The sequence below is a fragment of the Sturnus vulgaris genome, chromosome 1 (assembly GCF_052056855.1).
Source record: "Sturnus vulgaris isolate bStuVul1 chromosome 1, bStuVul1.hap1, whole genome shotgun sequence".
In the NCBI taxonomy this organism is placed as follows: Eukaryota; Metazoa; Chordata; class Aves; order Passeriformes; family Sturnidae; genus Sturnus; species Sturnus vulgaris.
The window spans coordinates 44,352,934-44,379,098 of record NC_142243.1 but is presented as its reverse complement, the minus strand read 5'-3'; the positions used below and the strand labels follow the sequence as shown (position 1 = coordinate 44,379,098).

Genomic DNA, 26,165 nt, shown 5'->3' with positions numbered 1-26,165 from the left:
AATAGTAGGAAGTGTCACATTTTGATATGACAACATGGAAAATAATTTTATTGGAGTATCAGGTTTGGTTGTAACCTCTTTTGTGGTCCATATGTGTTTTCAGCACTCAGGATTGCTAATGAAAGCAGTGATTCTGGATTTGGTGTAAAATGCCTGAAGACCATCTAACTTCTACTTCAGCAAAATTTGATGATTGAAACAAAGTACAGGCTTTGTATTAAACTTAAAGGTTAAGGCTTAATTTGTGTCTTCATTTGTGTAAAATTTTGATATATGATAGATTTCTTCGTTTATTTATCTGATCACTTACACAGTTTGCTTTGTGAAGAAGGGGGGATTAATTTCCACAAATCTTAGATTATTAAGCATCACAGTATAAACATGAAGTATGTATCATTATCTTCCATGACTGTATTAGTAGTGTGGCCGGAAAAAAACCTCATTAGGAGCAACCTCCCCTTTCCTCTGCCAAATTACCTTTTGCAATTAAATGTGATAATTTCCTAAAATATTTCCTGAGAATTTGTGAGCAATGACTACAGAAGAAATTTGTTTAGTGAATCATTACTTGCTAATTTTTCATTTATTTTGGCCAGACTATCTCCACTCTGTTAATGGATTCAAGATATTTAACAGGAAATTATTTTCAACCAGATGAGCTGGCTGGTCTGCATTCTTATAATCTCTGACGCTTCAAATTCTTCTTGAGATCAGTGATTCAGAAAGCCATATGGGATTTTTTTAATGTTGGGTACAATATCTGAACATTAGAAAAGGGAGATTTCTTAGCTTTACTTTCCCTTAAATAATATAGAGTAAATTAAAAGACAGACAATGTCATTTTCTGCCTTCCTATTCCCTCATTCTCCAAAACTAAATATCATAAGTAGTCAAAAGGAAATTTGAACATCCTAATATGGTGATATAGACAACCTATGAGAGGATGAGTTAGTACACCAATGTGTGTCTGTATATGCTTGACATTCTGGTAAGTACCAATCTAGTGTACAATCAAACATTCATCTGTTTTGATCTCTGAATGCCTACTAAAAAGAGAATGCATAATTGTTGACTTGTTAATCAGCTTGGGCAAATATTCTCCAGTTAGAGAAGAAAAGGTGACTGTTTTAAGTCAGTGCATTTGCATGTACTTCTTCAGTAACTGAAGGTGTTTTTGACCATACTAAACGAAATCAAAACAAAAACCCCAAGTGAAAAACAGTACTGTAAGGTCAGATCACCCTTGATTTCATTTCTCCAGAAAGTTGGTCTGGAATAGAGAAATGTATTGATGGAGTAGAAATGACAGCCATGGGTACAATTCTCTTTTCCTGGATCTGTGTATTTCTCATTTCAGAGCAGACTCTTATGAAAATGATTGTCACTTCAAATGAGCTGCTGGCTCAAGATGTAATCCTGACTTTACTTTTGGGTACATGTGCACAAAGCACTTAGCTTACCCCTTTTGATGTCCTACATTCTGCATTCTCTTGTCCAATAGTGTACGAGGATGGGAGAGACCAGATGAGTAAATCTCTCCAGGGGACAGCGAAATTTGCAGCCAGGAAGAGTGAGGGGGTGAGGTTCCCTCAAAGAATTATTCCGGTAGTACATCTCAATGGTGTATTGCCTGTTTCAAAATACAGAAGGGTCAAAATAAAGTTAGGTGTGCAAAAGACACACAGCCTTTTCATGCTGCAGTTATTGTACTTGGGAACAAACTTTTGGGCAGTTTATTTGTCTGGTTGCTAATAACTTTATGATTTTCTAATATAATTAGTACTCTGAAGAGAACTTTTTAAGCAATGGGGAGTCAACACCAATTTGCATGTAGTTTGCTGTCTTTGCTAAAGAGTTAAATAGATAAAAAAGATGGAGTAAAACCTCTCATAACTGTAATAAATAAATAAATAAACATATATATATATTTAGGCTTATTCTGTTACTGACTACTAAACTGAATGCAATTACAATAATTAAAATCAATGTGTAATGCTTTCCTGAATAGTGAACCTCGTGTATCCAGTTTAATTAGCCTTGGGTATCAGAAAATTCCTTTTTAGAAAAAGTACATATTAGCAGTAGATCTTGCAGATACTTGCCCATTTTTTTCCTGGTAAAGTTCAAAAAAATGGCAGGCACTGTGAGGAGGCCATTTTCCATTGAAGACATTAAGTGCCATCTGTAATGCAGCAATGGTGGCTGCATGCTGTGAACAGAGGAAACCTTTAAGTTTAGGTATACTGAAAATGATTGCATGAACCTATTATTTAACAATATTTCCTGTGCATTATCTGTCCACTCAACATTAACATTACTTGTGTAGCCTCATTAATAATTGCCCTCTGTTCTGCTGAGCAAATATTTTCCCTTTATGGCTATATAAACTGAAGTGCTACATGTATAAAGTATACATATTTGTAAATATTTAAGAAGTCTTAGTAACTTGCAGCTCTTACAAAATTAATAGGAGCTGTTAAACCTTCTTTTTAAAAAAATCGTGGTTTTGCCTAGTAAAAGCATTACTTTTGTTAGGTAAACAGTATTTGAGATCAGATCAGTAAGCTCTTTAGTTGATATATACCCAATAGGTCATGATATAATTGCAGTTTAGAAGCAGGAGCTTTTTAGTGAGAGCAATCCAAAAATTTCCTCCTCCAACAGCATTTGCTCATTCTAAACAAAAATATAAGATCACAACTAAGTAACTGCCTTCAGAAGGCCTTCTAAAATAACTGTAACTTAATTTTTTCCTCTTTTTCCCATTTGCACTGGAAAAGATACAGGAAAAAGGAGATTTTGCTTTAAATTAACTTTGTGATCCAGGTTTAATAAAACATGAGGCATGGTGTTTCCAGTTCCCTGCTCAATCAAAACATTATTACAATGAAAAAATCATGACGTGAAGTAGAAAATGGAATGCTTCAGGTTTCAAAGTAGTATCTGCTCATGAAAAAAATTTTAAAACCTGAATATATTTAAGGTTAACCAAATTAAAAATGCTTGTAGCTGTATTTCATGAGGGATATACAATTTCATGGCTTTTACTGCATTTAATAAGCGCAGGAGAAACAGAAAGCACTCACCGTGGAATACATAACCATTTTTTGATGGTATGAAGGCTTTCTAGCATCTAAGATATGCTTTAGAATAGTTTTTAAAAGAATACCTGAAAAGAAATGGGGAAGCAGTGACAAAGAAAGATGCTTGTGTTAACATCTATATCAATTGTTGACATTTTAGCAACCTGTCACTAAATGCACCAGATTTATTCAATTGACTTGCAGAGCACCTTGACTAATAGTGACAGTATCTTTCAAATGAACAGTGGGTCTATTTTACTTCTGTGTAAAATGTTTTGGGGATCCCTAATAACCTCAACAGCTTCAAACAGAGCATTCACAGCTACTTTGTGCCAGCACAACAGTGCAAGAAGAGCACAGAAATGAATGTTATCCCCATTGTGTGTGTAACTTGATTGATTTCCTGCTTTCCAGAGGAAAAAGATTCCTCTGGACTCTGGGGCTTTATAAATTTTGTGGCTGTCTGTATTTTGTTAATGTTAACTGCTGAAAAATTTTAAGACAAACTACTTGATTTAAATCAATGGCTGAGCTAGTATGCTAATATAAGGTTGGCATGCCGACAAATTAAAATCCTAAAAGTCGAACTCTACCAGCTAGCAAATTAGACAGAATTAGTCTTTAGCTCCTGGCACATCTTTGATAACAATTGTTAGTAAAGTATTGGCAGAGATTTGAACTTTGTGTCAAGTTTTGCTAGTCAGAGCTCTTAAAAATGCAACAAATTGATTCATGCTTTTATGTTTATTTGTCTTCCCAGCCCGCAAATCCTGCCTGTCCTCTGCCCATATAAAACAAAAAAGGAGGCTCAAAAGATGACAGTGGATGAATGGAGGAAAATGAGTGATTAAAAAGGTATAAAATACTTTCAAATTTCAGCCACAGTTTTCTGAGCAGAGTAAGGTTTAGAAGCAGTTTAGTAATCTCTTTTTAGGACTCTCAGTAGTAGAATATGAAGGCTGTTAGGCAACGAAGTCTCCATTCTAGACATTACAACAAATAATATGTTTTTTAAGTGAGCTACACATGGAGGCTTACACTAGGTTCAGACTTGATTCAATTCAACAAGAATCTGTATGTTATATTGAATTTCTTACACACTGTAATCTAACTGATACCTAAATTATAATGTTAATTAGGATGTTTATGATTCCTATGCTCATTATCTCCCTCCCCATTAATGAAAATCCTTCAGTGCTGCCCACCAATATCCCCATAACAGATATTTCACTGTTCCACTATGGAATCAGCAGCAAACTTTGTCATACACCCTTTCTTCTTTCCCGTCCTACTTTTGGTTTTAAATGGAGTAAGAATTCAGCTTACCTCCCTGCAAACGTGATTTTTGTATTTGTTTGTGGAACCCAAATTCCGCCTGCAATAACAATTCTGACAGTTTTATCAGCTTGGTCCTGACACCATGAGTAGCCCATACAGGTAAAGTGTAATTGTTGCTTTCCTACAGTAAAGAAAGGAAACATGGTGATTTTCTTACTGATTCCTACTGCTAACTGTTATTTATTCCAGCACAAAATACTTCTCAGAAAAAATTCTGAATGTTTCACTTCAGCAACATATTCTCATTGTAATAAAACGATGACTGCATTTTGCATTTAGACAGCTGTAGCATTCTTATTTATAGCATCATAGTGCTTAAAAGAAATTTGAACGGCAGTGCTCAACAAGAAGAGGAAATATAATGCTAAAAATTATGCAAAAAGCAACTGGAATTTTTTAGGTTGTCAGGTGAAAAAATCACTATATGACTTTTTCAGTCATGTGCTCGGATATGGTTTTATTGAAACAAATCCTATATAAACATCAGGATTTTAAGGGCTGGTAGCTCTCGGGTGTAAGAGGAATACAGAGATCAAATAGGAATATGTATAGCTGTAGTATGGATGTACCCAAGTATGGGGTAGATATATAAGGATGAGATATAAATGAAATTCGTACCTATTACGGTCTATTGGATGCTGTCAGAGACCACAGGCTAAAGTGGAATAGGTTAGTCTTTCCCTGGGGATGCAGTCCAAGGTATATTAGTGATCACAACTGTGAGAAGGGAAGATATGCACAGCACTCCTAGTTTGCACTACTCTGAATTCCTGTTTAAACAAGGTCAGTAAATTTCCTTTAGAGCAATGTAACCTTTGGAATGAGCTCACCAAAAGGAGTGCTCTTGTCACAAGTGAGCTCAAAGGAAAATGTCAACTACTTAAAGGTTTGTTTAAACAGGAAAACAACAGAACATGCTAGGTTAAACCAGCTCAGATCACAATGTTATCTATTTCTCATTCAATAAATATGATATATGATTTGAGGAAAGAATTGTCTGGTTGCATGCTATTTAAGACAGTCTGTAGGCGAGCAAACACCTCAGTCACCAAGTTACCTGAAAGTCGGATAACACTTAGCTGAAAGTGAAAAATATAGAGAGATGTGTGCTACTGTAGTTTTATGAATTGTATTAAAAATCTATGTAAGCATGCTCTCTCTGTATGCTTGAAAAATGAGAGGCTTTTATGGCAGATGTTTTAACTGATACCCTCAGAGTCCTTAGTCAGTAGTATCAAAGACCAAGGCTCATCAAATTTAACACTAGAAGGGAAAAGCACTTTTTTTTTTTTTAAATCCCAGTGTTTAGCTAGATTCTTGATGGAAGCTGTGGGTTTTGCATATTTGTCTGGTGACACAGCTCTTGGAATGATTTAACTATTGAAATAGAAAGTTGTGATCCTGCGTTTGGAAAACATGGAAGGGTGACCTCACTGAAATTACAGTGAGATGTCCCAACATGTTAACATTTCATTTAACTTAAGGCCGTGGCTAACATTCTGTTTAAGTCTGCTTTGATCAAAGTTGGACTTTTGCAAAAACTGCAGGAATGAAGGTAAACTCCTTAACATCACTCCCTGTAAAATATTACATGTTGCTTCTGAAATCCACCCTAAAACTCCTTCACTAGTATCCCAGTACTGATGACCAATTTGTCATTAATATTTAGGTTTATAAACAGTTATGCATGAAAGTGTAGCAAAAGCTGCCTTCAAAAATAACTTTTTTGCACAAGACTCTGCAATTTTCAGTTGTGTCAGATGAGGTAAGTCTAGACTTTGAAGTGGGACTTCCTGCTAAATTAAGGGCAGTCAGGGTTTTTTCAAATAATGACATTTACAGACTGTGGAACCCAGATACGTACACCAATTTGGCATCACAATACTCCTTTTGTTATAAAAAACATGCTTTTTTTGTGATATACCTGGTACCTTAGCTTAGAACAAGCTCCCAAACTTGCACAAATAGCAATTTGTGTCATTCCAATGGCTGCTTAATTCCTGAAAGTACTCTGTCCACTACTGGCCATGTACAAATAATGACTTCTCTTGCTTATACAATTTTCATAAAATCTTCATGGAAGGATGCTTATGCTCCTTTGCCAGCAACATAACTTTATGCCTGTGTATCTCTTAATGGTGTCTGGATGAGTTATAAGACAATTTTATCCTAAGGAATGCTTTTGCCTAATTCTCCATATGCAGTCACTGACTGGATGTTGAATATGAAATTCCATTAGTTTGTGTTCCTTATAGTGGTGGATGACCCACAGCAGCCTCACACATAGAGTGTTTACAGGATTTTCAGTTGTATGTTTGATGTTAAGTGAGGATTTCTGGGAAACAAGCTGAAAATAGTCCATGTTTAAAGAAAATCTGAAGCACAGATCTACAATCTTTTTGTGAATTACAATAAAAAATAAACCAAATAAATATCCCAGGTTGAAGAAAGTGTAGGAATTTCTATTGGACTCAAAGATCTTAAGGGTCTTTTCCAACCTAAATTATTCTATGATTCTATTTACCTCATATTGTAAAGTTTCAGAGAGCTTCCAAATCCTTTCAGTAGTCAACTTCTTCAATGGGTATCCTGTATGAGTGGCTAAAAACTTCAGAAATTGCTGGAATAAAAAAAAACCCGCAAACTTGTAGTACTGAGGGCCTTTTTATACGATTTCTACACATAAGAGTTTTCAGAAAGAAGATAGTCTTTGCACTTCACACTTAAGCAATGCACCATTGCCTAGATGTAAGAGAATTTGGCCTATTCATTTAGACAAGGTTGGTGATGCCAGTTCAGATTTGAAGTATGGTGATTGTTTATACTTGGTGGAAGCGTTTAGAAGGATGTAGAGAGAGCACAGATATATGAGGAAGTCTGGAAGAAATCCAAAAACTGCTTAAAAGAAGTGTGATAAACAGAATTATTCTGATATTGGTACTTGGGAGAAAGAGGGGTATGATGTAAATTTGATAAAATGGGAATTTTGGTTTACTTGCACATAAAACCCAGATGCAGAACCACAGATGGATGATTGAGGTTAGTGGTGAAAGATAATAGAAAAACAGGTGAGGTTCATAGTGTTGTTTTGAATACACATGTGAAGAAGAAGGTTACAGCAGAATAAACGTGATTATATAGTCATGCAAGGTTTTGATGGTGGAGGAAGAAAGGAAAGGATACCATATGAAGATAAGCACAAAACAGAGAGCACCTAAATTAAGGTTTTGGGTGGGAAACATGAATAGGTACTTGAGGAAAACACTGAGACTCTTATAAAAATTCTGGGGAATTGAGCAGAGAAAATTAATCTGAACTCACAGAGATGTTGGAGGAGTTGCTTTACATGGGAGTAAACAGAGAGTGGTATTGGAATAATTTGAGAGGCATTGACAATGATTTTATCTCAGGTTTTGGGGTTTTTTTTGGCTAGTCTCCTAGAAACTAAGTTTTTGCAAGTAGGTCAATAATTTATCTTTCCTGTGTCTTGACATTTTCAATTGTTGGAAATAGTTCAGTCTGGCTAGATCTGTAATGTTGTAATTGTTTTTTGGGTATGTTATCTACACCCACTGTGAAGATTAGATATCTGAAAGGAGAACATTAACTGCTATTATTTAAACCTACATGTTATATGATGTTGAAGTGGTACACTTTAACTGTATTTCCAGAATTGAAAATACTTCACCTTGTAGTGTTTGAATTGCCTTTGGAAATCCCTGGTTGCAAAGGTTTCTCTCAGAAGCTCCTTGTGTTTTGGGCAGTGTGAGAAAGGTAGGTATAGCAACTGGAAAGAAAATTGCAAAATCCTAGTTAGGCAAGGTGCATCTTGTTCTGCAATTCAATATACCCTTGCAGGATTGCTGTTCTGATTGACTGCACTAGTTAGGACAAGCTGAAAAATAATTTGGGAATGTAGTTTCAAGGATATTCATCTTCAGGACTCTAGGAGTCATACTGATGACTACATACAAAATAATCTTTAAATGTTCAGGGGAGTAATAGCTGCAGTATTTCAAAGTTAAAGGATTCATTTACACAAGATGAAGTTTGTCCTTTGACAAAAGACTAAGACCAGCCCTCATGAACTCCTTTGTTCTTAGCTTCTCCAGGGATGATTTCATTCATTTTGTTCAGTCTTTCTTTAAACATACCATCACATTTTTACAACAAATTACCAAGCAGCAGCTGGACTGCAATAGGAGTCTGTGCATACTCAGCTGTATTGAGTCTATTTAATGCAGCTTCATTTAAGTTGTAGAAATAATTCAGCTAAATTGTAGCGCAGTTAGCTAAATTGCAGAAACCTGTGAACTTTCTATAACTCAGTTTTGTCTTTCATTAATGTAAGATATATGAAGGTTAGAGGTTACATATGACTGGAATAACTTAAGAACTTGTTATTTCATTTATATGTATTTACATATGTAAGCAAATTGAGTTTATTATTGTTTCTGTGTTAAATTTTAAACAAAAGTTAAAATTTGAAACTGAGATATTATTCGTGCTTTTTTTTAATTGTTGTATTGTCCTTTTCCCAGTAATGTAACCCCATGTATATAGTCCCAATGTTAAAAGAACTTGAGAATTTTGAAGGGATAATTAGCTTGGAATGCTTCACAGAAGTTCCTCAATCTTTTTAAAAATACCATCTATGTATTTCACAAGATAGGAAGGTATTTGTGAATTATAGCCATAGGTTCATGAACAGGCATGACTTCACCAATAAATGATGGGCACTTGTTTTGTATTGTAGGATACATGTGGTCTCATGTTTAGCTTGTATATGTAGTAAGGATGAATAAAGTTAAAACACAAATAGTTGAAAAAGTATTAAAATTGTGCATGTGTTCATGACTTTATTATTTGTTTGAATAAACTTACTTGCTCCCCTAGATGTGACTGAGGTGCAGCACCTGCTTGCTGAGTTTGCCATCTCTGTTGATACTGGCCAGGTATTCTTGACTGTCTGCTGGGACATCCCCACCTGTGTCAGAAGTCTGTGCGTGGCTGTGTGTGTGAAGAGGAAGACATGTCTCCATACCTTCCATCTTCATGTTCTCATCACTCCAAGGTGAGAATCATTGCTCCATGACCTATCTAACCTGATTCCCTTACCATCACAGATTCTGCTAAGTAGACTGGTAAAGCCCACACAATTTATCTTGCATCACATGTGCAAACTTGCTCTTGCAAACCGGGACTCATACTGCACACTCCCAATCTTAACTTTTTAATCTTAGATTTTCCACACACAGGAGATTCCAGTTCCAGTCAGCTGCACAGCTTTCCCCTCTAGGACAAGTATATGCAGGCTACAGAGCTGTTATCCACAGGATTTCTTACAGCACCAAAGTGAGGAGCCGAGGAGGGGAGCTGAATAAATACATTGCCCTATTAACTCATGCTTAAAGCTCTGAGTCCTCCTTCCTTTCCCCTTTCACTTTTTTCAACAATCCTCGAAGTGCATGCACTGATCAGCAAAGTGCATGAAAAAAAATCCTGTCACTCAATTCTCACCATAACGTGAGTCCCAGAATGATTCTTTCATCTTTTCTGTTGGCTGTGGACTAAGCAATACTGAAGCACTAGAGAGATGAAGTATGTTTTCTCTTCTCACACAAAGAAAGCCATGTTTGTGTTAAAAGTAGGATTAATCTGCTTCTACAGTGATTTACTCACCTTATAAATTAACTCTTTTCCTCTATACCCAGTACTCCCATTTATCTTCCGCTTTTGTTAAGATTGTGTCTCTGACATGTAAGTCCATTCCTGGGAAAATACTTGCCAATACATCTATTCAGCTTATTAGGCCTTTCTGCACAATGCTTTTAACAATGTTCTTTTCATTACATTTACCATGCACTATTTGCTGCACCTTTATTTCATATTCTATTTACTTTACTAATGATTAAGGGAAAGCAGATGCCCCTAGTTTATACTCACATTATCATGTGTCAGTGGCACTGTATGAACTGGAATTGGCTGCCAAAGGATTCTGGGGTTCCAAATCTGACTCTGTGTTGGTGGGTACAGTCCGGAAAGACTTGCCTGAGCACTCATAAGTGTGTGATCATAGTCGGTGCTTTGAACATAAATCTGAAGGAAGAAGAAGAAAAAAAAGAAACATTTTGGAAGGTAATTCCTTCCATTAGGTTTACTCTATTCTTGGTCTGAAAAAAAGTGGCTGGTACTTGGGAAGTTGTCATTAAAATGAAGTGACATGAAGAAGGACTATGAGAAAGAAGGAGGAGGGAGAGAGACTGCAACTAATACAATTTTTCTGGACGACTGAGCTGCAGCATGGTAACATTTAGCTTAGGAATCCTAGCAGACAGCATGTGATTGACTCTATTCGACCCTCTAGGCTTTAGGACATCATGTGTGCACTGAAAAGCTGGAACATAAATGAAAACTGAGTTGTATCTGCATTCCATGTGGAAGCGTAGCATTGGAGGTATTTGACATAGATGCTCTCCCATATAGCAGTGAGGGAACTGAACCTGATGTGCAGCCTAAAAAGCATTTCATGTGGTTTTCAGTTAATCATCAGGATAAAAGCTGAACCACTATTTCAGGGATACTTGGGAATTACATTGACTTAAATTGGTACTAAATTTTCTCCAACTGCACCAGGTTTAGACTCTTCTGCATCCAGGAAGTCCCATTAACAACCATGAAAAACATCTTCCTGCCCAGATCCAGTACTTGCCTCACACTGCTTGTATACAACGCTCAGGAAATGAGAGTATCTCCTCCGCATGTACTGGCCAAGCTCATACTGTTGTTGTATGCCAAGCTGTAGAAGTAACACAAGAGCATAAGAGGCTAAAGAAATGTGCTATGCATCCATTCCTACAACAAAAAAAGAATACAGTAGTATTTGATATTATTTTAATAAAGACCTTTTTCCTTTTCAATGTGAAGTAGGAAAGAAGACATGAGAAAAAAGTAGTAAAGTTGCTGCATGTGTGGTATTTGATTATGTTAGATATGACTCCTGGTGGATGCAGTTTTGTATTTTGCTCTATTGAAAGCTATGTGTTTGTTTATCTGAGCTAGTGAGACTTAAAGCAGGCATAGAGATGTTCCAACACCATCTGTCTAGTTTCTACTCTATTGCTGTCTCAGAGCTGATTAACTGGGATTGCAGACAGAGCAGCCACCTGCCCATGAAGGCACATCCAGGATATGAATCCCATAGAGTATCACCAGTGATTCCTTATGGGGGCTACGGTTTTAGTCTGGGCAAAATCTAGTTTTTCAGAAGAGAAGACTTGAAGTAGAAGTCCTCCAAGCCTTCAGGCATTTTGCTGCAATAGTTAATTATTATCAACAGTCTGAAATTTGGTTCTTGATGTTTGATTCTTGTCTATGTTCCCAACTTTGTCACTGAATCTTGTTACACTTTTGAATAACATTCAGCATCACAGACCTTATTCACAGTTAAACAATAATCAATAAAATGGAATCAAGTCACTTTATCTCTGTGTTAAATTAAACCAATGACAATTCTCTACCCTCAAAGAAAATAGGTTTTCTGCTCCCAACATTTTACTAGCTCTTAGCTGAACACTTACCTACATAATTTTGTGAACACATGACATATGAATCACAGAATCATGGAATTAGTTAGGTGGAAAATGACCTTTGAGATAATTGAGTCCAACCTATTCCCTAATTCTACCATGTCAATTAGACCATGGCACTAAGTACCATTTCTAGTCTTTCTGTAAACACCCCTAGGGATGGTGACTCCACCACAATCACACTATTACAATCCCCCTGTAATAGTCTCTATAGTGCCATCTTTTTACTTGTACCTGGTGTTTCCTGGCCCAAATTTAAATATATTCCACTTAGCTCATGTAATCATTGCTGTACACTGGGATCTTAAGTACAGTGATTACTCATTGCTTCCTAAAGCAATTTTCTAAATTGTGGGACCAGAGGATAATTCAGGCTGAAAGGGGCCTCAGGAAGTCTCTAGTCCAACCTCCTGCTCAAAGCCAAGTCAGCTATGAGGTCAGACCAAGTTACTCAGAACCCACTGTGTGTGCATGTGATCATCTCTTTCTCTTGCTGGAACTGTGCATCCAGTTTCCTGGGGTATATGTGAGGATTAGGCTTCTGCCCCTACTTGTCTAATATGCATGTTGTCAAGTCCTGACTCCTGGGTCTTGAAGTCTTCTATGCCCTGGAGCAAACTGGCATGGATTGCTGAACTGGCATAGTGTTTATACGGAATGATTGAGTCACAGCTGGGTTGGGGAGTTGGTCTGTTACTCTTTGTTTCTTCAAGGAAGTTGACAAGAGCAGAAACAGGCCCTATTTTGCTTGGGAGATCAGTTTTGCCTCCTAAGAGCAGTGGGGAAGAGGAACCCCTCAGACAGTTTGTTCTATTCTGATTTTGGTGGAGACCTGGCAAGTTCCCCTAGGAGAGACCCACTGGACATAAAGTGTATGTGCCTAACAGAGACACACCTCACAGTCTGCCTCCATGTGCACTGTAGCCATTTATGTGGGACAACCAGACTTCTGGCACTTCTCAACTGCTTCAGGAAGACTGCCTCGTTCTGAGTGCAGGACAGATAACTAGCAGCTTTTCCATCCAAATAACATATCTTGGGGAAAAAGGAATGAAGAATAAACACCCAGACACAGTGGGTCCTTCTGGTGGGAGTGGAACAGAAGTGGGGCTAGAGCCACTCAGTGCCTATTTTGCCCTACAATCTGATAGTACAGTTCACCCTTGGCTCCATTTGTACGACGTGACAGCTAATAGAAGTTACAGTCAAGGCAGGCACAGCATCTGTCAGATAGAGCACCTGTGGTTGCTTCAGCTGCTTCTGGTTACTACCAACAGCTGATTCCAGAAACACCTGCACTAGAATAGCTGAGTTGTAAATCAACTTTCTTGGGCATAGCATGAGAGCAGTTCCTGCTAGGACTGATCTTAACAGTTCATGAGTTAGGGAGCACTCCTATTCAGCAGAGATTGAGAGAGGGTTTTATCTGTAAGCACTTCTATCACCTTATGCTGCTGATGGTTAAAGCTTCCTGCATGGTCTCAGGTGAACTGAGATGGTCACCAATGCCTGGCTCCTTCCAGAAAACCCTAGTCTGCAATCAAAAACCTCAACATATGCTGACACTGGACCAGAACAGGCTGACTCATTTTCATTTAAAATTAGTGAGTGCTGTTGCTGTATTTTCCTAATAAGTTCTTTAGCTGATCTTAAATGGCAACTTAATAAGGGCTTTCTCCAAGTGAAAGCAAAGTTCCAACCCCCAAATATCATCACACAATCTTCCAATAGTTCAGTTCTTGGCCCAGGTAAACAAACTCACCTGAGTAAGTTGACCATATCCCTGTTGTCTTGCAATTTCTTTGTGCTTATCAGTTGGAAAAAACTCCTGTGGGGTATGATCACCATGGCGAAATACCTGATAAAATAGATGAAATTGCTTTTGTGTTACTGGTATTTTTTGTGGTGATTATAACTAATTAGTGTAGTCACAAGGAATATGCAATGACAGTGAGTACTCTATCTGACAGATGCTAAGTATATTAATAATACTTGCCTTGAGTCTAGATAGCTACATTTCTTGTTGTTTAATTTATTTAGACAAATATAACTGGGGTTTTTTCCTTGACATTTGAGAATAAATTAGTTTAAATAAATTTTTGCAAGTTATAAAAACTACAGGATACCCTATTATATTTTAAAGATGGTCTATGTATTTTAGGAGGCATAGACCATAATATTAAATAAACTGAAAACAAACAGAAATATGTAAGTAATTTTGCAGATATATTTGAACTTTAGTATTTTGGTATGACTAAGTTGGAATTCAGAAGGAAAAAAGCCAAACTATTACTCGAGATAACAGTTCTGTGCTGACTGTTGGGAAGTTCTTTTACTTGGCAGGAATTAGTCTTAAAAAGTCATATGCTGACTTTTTCATCACAAGAGGTGATAAAAACATTATCTAATATGTAAATACAGGATAAATTGTTGCTTTGAAAAGTTAAACCTGTTTTGGAATTTCACTTCAGATAAAAGATGTATTTATACAGATACATTGGATTTTTTAAATTCATACGATGAATTCTTTGCTTCATATGCCTTGCAGCAAAATTCCTGTAGATATATGCCATATGACTTTAAAATTTTAACACTAGTTTGTTTTTGTCTTTTAATTTCTTAATCCAAGCAGAGAGAAATTAAATCAAAAACTGCAGGACAAAAATTATATTAATTATTTATATGTGTATGTGATGTTCAGAATAAGATTCAGGCTTCCTGCAAACAAAGTGTACATCATAGTCATTATAAATAGCATTAGCTTCACCGTGTTGGTTTCTGTGTCACTTGTTCAACATCATTGTACACTTGTTTGAGTTTCACATACTGAAATTTACTTTGCATGTTAATCCATTAAAACCACTGGAAAAGAAAACCACTGGAAAAGTGAAACCACTGGAAAAGTGATTGTTGTAATATCAATATCAAAGTTGACGTTTAGTTATGAGATCCTCTTTTACATTTTAAAACAGAATCCTGTGTTATTTTTCTCTTAGTGCTGTAAAATAAGCATTCTATATCCATCCAGAAAGTAAGTTCATCCAGAAGTGCACAAAGGAGACAAAATTATAAAACCTTATTTAAAATTAAGATTTTTTTTTTTTGACAATGCAATAATTAATTTTTAATATGGAGGAAACATTTAGGTACTTGAGAAGGTGCCCCTTCCTCCCTACCCTAGAGTACAAGAAGAGTAGTAAGTGACAGGTTTTGAAGAAATTTCATTTGCCCATACTTACTAGGGACACAAACTTCAGTTTTCTTTTGGCTGTTGTTTGGTGAAGAAAGATGCAGAACAGACAGAACATGAAACACAGACTCCAAATTCCACAGACCAGCTGCCTCGCTCTCATCCTGAGGGTAGCTTTCAGCTATTTTGCACACCAAGGTCCCTGGCTGGATGTGGTAGGTATGTGGCTAAGAGGGGTGGAGTCAGTTGTGCTTAGTGAAATCTGAGAGTGGGCTGTGAAGTTGTTTCCTCCTGCCTCTTTCCCCTTCTAGGGTTAGTGCTTTTCAGGGAACTCATGAAATGAAAAGTGTATTTTGCATTTGTACTCAATTTGTGTGTCCCATATATAGCATGGAGTGAAATCTCTGAGCCCTCCAATTCTTCCCTCTGGCAAGGCACGTGAATGTAAAGAGCTAGAGGTTAACTTCTATTATTTAGCTAGAATTTAGTACAGGTCAGTCAGCCTTCCCAAATATGAAAATGCTGTGGATATCTTACTATATGCAAAAAAGCTACTAAACCATCTGCATCCCTAGTGCTCACAGTCTTCTCTGAACACTTTGTACTAGACGGCTAGAAGGAGCAGTGCTAAAAATGTCCTTTTAAAAAGTATCTCTGGATTTTCCCTGGATTTAGCTGTGATTTGTAGGAGGATAAGCAACAGAAGGTTTTGTTGCAAAGCAAGAGGAATAAGCCTAAATTAATTGCAAAAATTATAAAGATATATGAATGAACTTTCCATCTCTGTAGTAAATTGACTCTGTCTCTAGTGGAAAAGCACATGACACGGTTTTATATAACTATCCCCCAGAATTTCATACAATTAGTTAAAAATTTAACTTTCAAATTTCTCTTGCTGCAAACACACTCATTGTTATGCATGCATATATATCAAGAGTTGTTTTTGTCGTTTCCCCAGTCTATTTAAAATAAGAAAAAACATCCAGTTCAGAGAGACTGTTGTGAGAAACAGAATGGATTTTGCAAGTTATTGATCTACGTTAAATCCCATTCACGTGTTAATGAAAGTCCTATTAATATGTTAAAATTGAGGGTGATATCTTAGTCATCAAAAGCTCTCTGTAAGAATTTAAAACAAATCACTGAAAAAAGTTATCATGTTGCTACACAAAAAGATTATATGATCTCAAGCTAGTTTAAGGCACATTACAAAACTTTTCTTGTGATTCTTAGATATAGACTTGTATAAGGGGATCAGTTCTCCTTCCTGAGGTAACGATGTATCTTTCACATCTGTCAGAGCTAGACATTCCTCTGTGAAACATCCAGAAGTCACACTTTGATTTCTGCTTTTATCTCTAACAATTTAAGAGATTCAGAAATAGAAAAATGTGGGGAGATACCCACATTTATTGAGAAAGAAAATGCCTTTTTTTTTTTTTTTAATTTGAAGGCACCTGGGAGGCGATATGGGTTAACTGATTAAAGCTGTTCACACCCTTTACATGTCATACCTCAAAAATTTCTCTGAAGTCTGTGTTTTGCTGTTTCTAGAGAACATGGCATTAGACACTATTCCTAAAATACACTGCTCTGCAAGACAAGATTTTTAAATAGACCAATTCAGAAAAAACAGGCAAGTTCTCAGAATTGCAAGGCTCCATCAGGTTCTTTATATACAGTAGATATGTCTAGGAGGGACTGCAGATCTACAACAGGGGTAGAAAGATTTAACTTCCATCTTTTCAAGCATCCATTGTATCACGCTTTATCTGAGACTTCTGTAACCAGGAAAGTAAAATTACTCTTACTTTGAGGATGACAAAATATTAGTGTAAATAATATTTACAAAATATTAAAAAATATTAACAACATGTAAAAAAAAAATTAGTGTTGAAGCTGATGCTTCCTTCCTTTGATCTGATCTTGATGCTTCTAATTCTGTGAGAGGAGACATGTAAAGGGCTGGAATTGTTTTTAAGTACACCATGTTGATTAATTCTGTTCTTGTTAAAGGTCACAGAGGGAGAATGAAACAGAGTGCTGTGCTCTCTGGTGAGAGGTGTGTAAACTATAGCTGTTCCAAAGTCAAGGTAACTGCTTCTTTAATATGCTTGCAGCCTGTGTTAAAGCAACAGCTGAAGGTGGAAGAGGAGAAGATAATGATAAAGGTAATAACTGTACCTCTCTCACTTCCTTGGGAGTACAAAGGACAATATATGAGGTGTAGATCACATGCCTTTATCTTACCAATAAACTTAATGAAATGTTTATGGGATCATAATAAACATAATATTACTAAGCAAGTAAAAGTACAGCTTTGTGTTGTGTTTTGTACTGTGATATCTGAAGACTGTGTTAAGAGATGCTGCTGGATTTTGACATTGTTGAGGGAATGCAAATAGTCATTAACAATGCTCCAGTGCCATTAAAATTGTTTCATAGTTTAAGTGCTAGTATTGTATTTGAAAGCTTATTAATCCAAAGAAAAAAAATTGACCCTCTACCCCCAAATTACAATATGAAGAATCCCTTCCAGGCTGTGATACTTACTCCTCCCCCCACTTTTAAGTGTAGGTTTAAATCTGCTTGGTATGTAGACGTAGGGTAGGATTGGACTTGCAGCTTCTTCATTGACAATGGAGAAGGCTCAGAATTGGTTGAAGATACAGTGATAAGCATGTTAGAAGAAGACTCTAGTTTAGAATTAGTGTGGGGAGAAGGAGGCAGGTGGAGGAGCATTTCAAAGTGCCCACCCTGCCTCCCCTTCTTACCCCTGCCTGAAACAACTCCTTAGTGGGATTGTTATTCCAGCCTCTGGTGTTGAAGTCATGACTCTGTGGTTTCTGCACAGTTTTCATGTCCACGTCTGCTGCCATGAATTTTCCTCATCTTCTTTTCTCAGCTCCAGTTGGATCAAGGCTATAGAGTTCAAGGTTTGCTCTGGTTTACAATGTACCTCTTTGTTTTCTGCTTACATGCTTTGATTAAATGATGAAGAAAAGTGATAGTATCATTTCTTAAGCTGCAATAAACTAACAGTCAGAACAACAACAAAAAAATCCAACTCCAAGCCACTGGCTTAATAGGTAAGTAGATAGGAATCAGCTGCCTTTATTTGGCTAATGCTTAACATAGTCTTCTTCAGCCCTTTGAGCTAGGAAAACAAAGGCATGTCTTGTCACCATGCCTTGCCTCAGGGACACACTGCCCCTGCCTCACATGAATTCTGTCTCAATCAGATATATATTTTCTGTTAATGATTTCAGTGCTGGCATGCAAGAATACTCATTCAATACTCTTCAATACTCTTTTCTGCACATTTTCATACTGAGTTAGAAGTATATGCAACTGCTTTGAGGAGTTGGGTTAAGGCTTGTTCTGAGTATGAACAGATGGAGTACCTTTTTTCTGCAAATAAATCTTTACTGGTAGCTGGGACTCTTAAGAGCTGCTTGATGTCCTTGCTGGCAGAATATATCACTTATTGCCCCATATTCTTTGATCCTTCCTTGAATTGCAGCAGAAAAGAGGAGACAGCAGTCAGTGTTGGGACTTGTAAGGAATACGGCTGTAGTTGTTCTCAGGCCATTAAGCGTTCTAGGCAACATGGTTTTTTTGCACAGTGGCCAGCTTCTTCTCCATTATGGTGATGCAAATATAGGGTGTTTAGAAGCTGATGAACTTATTCCAGATGTATTTTCCTTTAGGTTTACACAGGTATTCTTCCACGGATGATGTTCTCAGCACCTTCATCTGGAGTTTTGCTGGACTATAAAACTCCCTCCTCCCAAATATCAGCACTTTCTCTCCAGTTCTGTATGACTCATCAACTTTGTGGTCACCAAATACACTGACATGGAGGAACTGCCAATTAAGATGCAGTTTGGTAGTTGTATTTTAACAGATGATTACTATAGTATCAGAACAAAGGGGTTTAGCTGGCAGTATTCCACGGAGTGGTGGTGCTTGTTTTGGTCTTGAGCCATCAATGAGTCACAAACCTAAACTTTGTGCAGTGCAAAATTCCATTATTCTTTATTTTCCCAAATTCTGTGAACAAATTCAAGTAACCTTGCTTGAGTGTGATGGATGACTGTATCCCATAACCAGACTGCCACTGCAGGAGAAGAGTAAAGGTTGTAGCAAATGGCTAGGAGATGGAGGCCTTTACACCACTGACACAGTCTAGTTATTTAGACTTGATGATGAGTTGTATGGACCAACAGGATCATCTTGTTTTGACAATGAGAGATGAAACATTACTTGTACTGAAAGAACATTTTCTTCCAGCCAGCCATCGCCACAGCTGTCTAGCTTGGGCATAAAGCAGAAGTGTTTCATGCAGGTGTTCACATCAGTCCAAACAACCTCCCCGTGTGTAATCAAGCATCAAGCACAAGTCCTTGTGCACCTTAGAATACCTGAGGGGTTTGGGTTGCTGCTTTCTTTAAATTTTAATAACCGTATTTAACTTTGAGATAGGCTACAATAACTATGATTAAAGCAATTGTTCTGCTCAGCTGGAATGATTTCTGATCATGCCCTAGCACAATGCTGCAAGATTTGAAATGCAAATATGTGTGAGGGAAGAAATGTTCTCTCAATTACTTTTTTATTTCTATTGGAATAAAAAACAAAAAGTCCTTTATAAAAATACCAGCTGAGGTAAAATATAAGCCAGCAATTCCTCATAAATATTGTATCTTTCTGGTAATCAGTGTCATTGACCCCTGAAAGTGATTTACTTTTAGGTACTTAAATCCTGAATTAGTAGTGAAGAATTAATAAATTAGCTGTTCCTTCAGAGCTAATTCCTCTGCCTCCTCCTTTCTGTTCCTGTACTGTTATCATCTTCCAGGGTCTTTGGATTCTTGGAGGTTTTGGTTATATTTGCTCTTCTCCATTAAAATCAGTAAAGTATTTCATGCTAGGACATAGGCATGCTTTCATGGCACATCTCAAATCTTTCTCAATAAGATGTTTTCTTGAGAGGCTGGTGAATTATTTAAATATTGCCACAAAAGTTTTCTGAATGAAACTGTCAGAACTGTTAAAATGGATGAATGTGTTTTTATGTCACTACACTGTGTTTATTAATACTGACTAGACTGCTTGGTGCTGGTGTGTTTCAAAGCTTTCCTTGGCATTTCCAAGGGAATTTGCATTGATTGTCATTATGGCTGTTAGAAACAAACTGTATATTTTTCCTTTAGGTCATCGTGTCCAGTTTCTCTCACTTTAAATCAAACTAAAATAAATATTGCATATCAGGGTAATGTTGTAGCGGGCCCTGGGGCGGTGGGGGAGAGCCATGACCTTCTGAAGAAGTGTCCTGGGGAGGACATCCTAGAGGCACAGGCACATCCTCCTTGCTCACTCCCGGGCCGAGAGTGATTTCAGCTCTTTTGGGAGCTCTCTACTTCAGCCGATGCAGGAGGAAGGGACGGGAGCCACATGTAGTGGTCCAAGGTGAAGCTTTATTCTTCTTTCCTTGAAGGGGTCCAGGGATGAACAGGATGAAGGGGATCTGAGGGAGCAGGGTTGATATAGGAGAGCCAGGGGTTGGGGTAGAGCATTAAACCAATCATCTGAGGGCTCAGGGGTGGTACAAAGGGGGAAGGGCCAATGGGGCACAGGCAATTTACATAAAACAGGGAGGCATGCCGGGAGTAACCTTTTGGTAACCATTATGATGGGAATGCCTAAGGGCATAACCTCCAGGGGAGAGAAACCAACTCTTTTGCTGAGAGGCTTTCAGCCTCGCGGGGTAATAGAAATTTTTGAGCTTTCCTTTAATTTAGGAGTAACAATGAGTTTGTTCTGTCAGGTGTCTCGATTGGCCTCAACAAAGTACCTTGAATAATGTCCCATTGTTTTATCTACTATAATCTTGTGTTGTCCATATGTCTTCACAGGCACATCCATAAAGAGCACAAAAGGTGTAAAATTGCCTTTTGCAGAAATATGGGACAAACTATCCTGAGGGTAATAGCCAAAATGGAGAACAGACAAAATGGCAATCACCCTATTGTTTTGTTTTGGGATAGGGAGGAGACAGTAAGTTGTCTCTGGGAGTGGTAATAGCTTCAAGGACCCAATTTTATAGAAAAAGATATGCCAGTAAAAGGAAGACGCACCTAAAATCATACAGGGAATTGACCAAGGCCTTTCTGAGCTGCTGCCCCTGCTGAGACAGATTAATGTTACCTTCAAATACCAATAATTCTTGGAAACAACCAAGCTTCCCATTATTTAGCAACTTAGCTGATAATCATAATGTGGGGTTAGTTTTACAAAGTGTAGGTTTATTGGTTTGATTTACAACATGTTTAGCTTTCCAAGAAATTGGGAAAAGCCCTACAAAAAGTACAGAAGACTTTGGTTTTTTAACCCAAAGTGCATTGGATAACTGTTGGACAATCCAGGTTATTACAACGGCATAACAGACTTGGGCTTTAGTGGAAGCTATTTGATTAGGTGAGAGCAAAACGTGGATAAACAAGTTGAATGCTTCAGGTAATGGGAAAAATGCTACCCAAAGGGGTCCTGAGTTTAAAAGATACATGGTTAAGTTCAGTACATCAGTAGAAGGAAGATGGTAGCCCACAAAACAAGCTTCCTTTTGATTTACTGTTTGCCAAGTAGGAGATTTGATCAGCATTTCACATGTGATTGTTCACATTTTCTACACGCATTAAATAGTGAATAATTCATGACATATTTTCAGTTAAACTGTGAGTCTCTACTGCTTGGATCGGAGTATTGTCTAAAGTTAATTTAAAGCAAACAATGAGAAAAATACAATAGCATGAAATGAGAGATGATTTTAGTGCAAGCCAAAGAAAAACTGTGTGTTTAAATATACATGAGAACCAAGAAACAGTACAATAGCTTGAAGAATATTTAGCTTTATCTACAGGCACCTCAAATAAATAATTTGCAAAAGCATATTGCCATCTAGTGTTAAACTCTCTTCTATCCATTGCACTTTAGGCTACCATAGCTGCAGTAGTTCCTGATGGACACTTTTTTGAGAATCATTGGAAATCCCATAATGTGTTGAGAAATGCAGAACAGCATTACTGCAACCAGGCATCAAGAATACAAGGCCACATTTCTAAATTTTAATAAAGATTAATTTCAATCATTTTTCACTCCTATATTCAGGGTTGCTGGAAATAGAAATGTACCCACCAGAAGCTAAGAATTTGTTTAAGACTAACCAGCATCTGGTTCTTCTTTCAACACTGTGAGAAGTGGTAAAAAAACAATGCAATGATTTTTATACACTTGATTTATTAACTCTTAAATAATCTTCTCTTTTTATATTTTCCTGTGTTGTTATAGACATTCGGCAAGAGAGAGAGGGTTTTGGATTAGTTTTGCAAAATGAGAGAATTTGAGTGGTCACAAGGATCAAGCTGGGGTTATGTAGTTTCTTCTCTTCCTCTTTTCACATAGTTTGTCAGACTTTTTTTCTCCTCTGTGCCCCTCAGTTCTTGGTTTTACTTAATGTGAAAGAAAGAAATTCTGTATGTTTTATTATTGGTGGTATTCAAAGATGACATAGCTTTCACATCTCTCTTTCCATGTTTTATTTTTAATTTGAACTCATTTGATTCATAGCAATGATTTTCAGATAGTGAGCTGAAGATTAGAACTTTATCAGCTGGCTGGAAACACTTAATTTTAAAAAGAACTCTTACCTCTATGACATCCTGCTTTATAGTTGTATAAAACTATGCTGTACTTTAGTGATTGAAGCTGTAATTTCCTATTTGAATGATGTTTTAAAAAACAGGATTTTCATTTAGAAACATAAAGAAAGCTCCACTATATCCAGCAACACTGCCTTGTCTGTTAAGAAATTTTTTTTCAACTGATGGAAGGAAACAGTTTTCAACCATTCAGACTAATGTATTTGCACGGAACCATTTGCCCAAAGTTGTCAGGTAGGCAAAGAAAAGGGAAAGGGAGAAGTTTATTGTACATTGCATTATCTGCTCACCTTGGAAAGGTAAAAATAAATATCGAGTTTTATTATTTTCCTTACTATGTATGTATACATTAACTATTGGACTGCTAATAAAGCTGAGTTCTTTTCATCCTGAGAATGAGGAATGAAGAAGTGTTGTTAACTCTATAGCAGGCATAGTTTTGTGCTTGCACTTGGACAGAATTGTCCAAGTCAAGTTCGCAGCCTCTCTTGTGCTTGCTCTTTTGACTGAACCATTTTAAGGTTTTGGTTTCCGGTTTAAATTTTCTTGTTGAAAAATCATGGCTGCAAGGGAATTTGTTTCCTCATACACTTCAATATTCTATTTTCTTGTCTTTATGTTTTGATTCATAGCTCTGATCCTTACTTACTCTTTTTCGAACATTTGTTGATTGGTAGGTTTGTAGTTTCAGGCAGATTTCATAGCACTTTCACTACCTCCTGTCAATAATGGTTTAAGAAAATTGCTTCCAAATTGTTCCTTTACTTTCCCCCCTTCATTGCCAACTTGTGAAGCTACAAATATCTAAATCTCCCCCCTGCTGTTTAAATTTTATTTTCCTGGAAACAACATTTTGGAAGTCATATTAGAAGTCTTGGTATGGCTTTGATTTATCTCTAAACCATTCAAGAAAATATGTATTTTATTGAAGTCACTGTATCACACTCATCAGGTTTTGATAATAACAAAGGCAATCTTAGACATTTTGATTAAACTGCAAGTTAATGCAGTTTGGGAAATTATATTTATTATTTCCCTTTAAAAAATGGGAAAAGGAAAGATACCATCAACAGAGATCGTTATGCATTTCTAATTGAGTTACCACCCATCTCTAAACCCATGAGACAATAACAATGTTCTGGGGTATACCTGTGTTCTATAATGTCTCCAGATGTATTCTGTAAAGTAAATTACACTACTATGGAATCAGTGGAAGATTGCAGAAGTATGATGCAAGTATCGCAATATACTTCCAAAGCATTTTGACTTGGCTGTTTTGTGCATTGGATAACTGAATTTCCCCTTCCTCTTTGGTCAGCTGCAGGCAGAGATTGTTGCTGCCTTCCTAAATGTAAGGTAAGAAAAGAGATGGCCAAACTCCCAGTCCCTGTGAACCACAGAATGAGATTTTCCTATGGCAAGGAGCCAGAAGATGCCTATCTCAGAGACCTGAGAGGTCTGAGAATATCTCAGAGGGAAGGGACAATAGCTTCATTCTTAGGATCACACACTTTGCTGGGTGACAAAGCAGAACAAATACACAGCTGTTTCTTAGCACTCTTTGTACCAGAAGTTTTGTTGTTTTTTTTCTTCACATAGTCAAATATTTGGACAAACTCTCACCCTTTGTGTTCATTGCTGTTGATTAAAGATGAATTTTTGACCTGGGATGTCTTTTTGCTAATAAATATATTGATTTCTGAGGACCAAAACATTTCCTCCATGTGAACATAGTCCTGCTGCATGAAGAAATGTCAGTCACATCAATAGTGTGAAAGTACATTGGAAACTATGACATCTCCAACTGTGAAGCTGTGGGGAAAACTGTACCATCTACTCAGGAGAGAAAGATTGTTAAATAAATGGCTATTATAATAGCCAAGGACTTTAGAAAAGAAAGGTCATTTTAAGGTCACTTGGTCTTCACAACGTTGTGGCCAGATGAACGGCTAAGAGTGTATTTTGGTTAGACTGGCTCAATTAAATGTAAATGATAACAGTTGTTTAACAAAATATTGAGTTCCCATAACTCCATTTTCAAAGGAAAAACTCCAGCTAAATGACAAAAAAATCAGAGCCCTTGAAGTATAAATTTATATAAAGTATCAATTTATCTGTGAAGAAAGCTATAAACTTGGGTTGGATACTGAGATAGAGCAGGTGAGATTTGTATGCTGTAAAATTACTGCATATGGGGAGTTTGTGCAGTGTTTGAGATTTTCCTCTTTATATTAGTCAAGGAATTGTTAACAAAAGCTAGATGAGAGCGTAACTCATAAATCAACTGTTCCATCTTACAGTTTGTCTGATCTCTGTTACTAATCCTTTCACTACTTTTAAAGTAAAGTTAGATGCATCTGACAAAACTAGTCTAAAAGTGTTTCTATTTCCAGTTGGTAGTAAAATTAAACTGACCCAAAAAAGCACTGCTTTTGGCTACTTTGCTGTTTGTGACAGCAATCTTTCCTAGAAGAACCAAGGACCTTCTTCAGATAACTAATACAGCATGGAATTGAGCACGAAAAATACTTGTTGTAACAAACAGTGCATTTGTTGTACTGTGTCTCTTTCTTAGTGCATATTTCTAATCCCACGTGTGAAGCAGCTGTAATGTCTATATACATGTCCTGTGCATGCCCACTGTCCTGGGGTACAATGCAAAAACGTGTATTCTATCACCATCCGTTAAAATGTGGGAGGGGTGGTGATCCTTATCTCTGTGGGAGATATCCTCTGCTGATGTGCCATCTGATAAGATGGGGGGATGATCATCGTTATCTTTTCACAACCCATCCTTCCTCCAGAAGATATATTCCGTTAATGGGCCATTAAGTCCTATTGTGTGACTGATAAGATTACATCATCCCATTGGGAGATGCCCCAACCAGGGGCAGGAGCTAAGCCTTTCCTACCTAGATAAAAAACTGGGGTTTGGGAAGCGAAGGCAGACATTTCTACTGGATCCTAGAGGAAAGTAGGACCTTTTCCACATCATCGCTGGACCTTCGGAGGAAAACTGCACCTTCTACAGGAGCACTGCTTCAACGGAACCACATCCTTCATCCAGGAGGACTGCAGCCACCATTTATACGGACTGCTACCAACACCCTGACTGACAGGGTCTCAGGTTGTATTTCTGACTGTGTCGGTGGTTGTTTCTTTTATATTATTGCATGTATTTTATTTTTTCTCTTTTCTCCTATTAAATTGTATTAATGACTTGGAGTCTCGCATTGGTTTTACT

At 37.2% G+C, this 26,165-nt stretch overlaps 1 protein-coding gene and 1 long non-coding RNA gene across 3 annotated transcripts in view; one reads left to right on the top strand and one right to left on the bottom strand.

Moving 5' to 3' along the window:
* Nucleotides 1-26,140, top strand: part of LOC148225176 (uncharacterized) — a 60,344-nt gene extending 34,204 nt beyond the window's left edge. Inside the window, exons 4-7 of one of the 2 annotated variants that reach the window (XR_015803821.1) lie at nucleotides 3,844-3,938; nucleotides 8,093-8,195; nucleotides 9,318-9,495; nucleotides 17,321-26,140. This is a non-coding gene — a long non-coding RNA (uncharacterized LOC148225176). Of the gene's footprint in view, nucleotides 1-3,843; nucleotides 3,939-8,092; nucleotides 8,196-9,317; nucleotides 9,496-11,057 lie in introns of both variants that reach the window. The other variant, XR_015803820.1, reaches the window with a different exon arrangement.
* LOC106854439 (prostatic acid phosphatase-like) lies at nucleotides 1,474-15,363 on the bottom strand. Its single transcript, XM_014878366.2, has 10 exons — nucleotides 15,250-15,363; nucleotides 13,773-13,868; nucleotides 11,134-11,220; nucleotides 10,368-10,520; nucleotides 8,110-8,208; nucleotides 6,946-7,041; nucleotides 4,410-4,542; nucleotides 3,087-3,169; nucleotides 2,103-2,209; nucleotides 1,474-1,630 (listed from the first exon to the last, which is right to left on the bottom strand). Exons 1-10 carry the CDS (start codon nucleotides 15,361-15,363, stop codon nucleotides 1,474-1,476), a joined length of 1,125 nt encoding a protein of 374 aa, XP_014733852.1.
* Nucleotides 26,141-26,165: the final 25 nt, after the last annotated feature.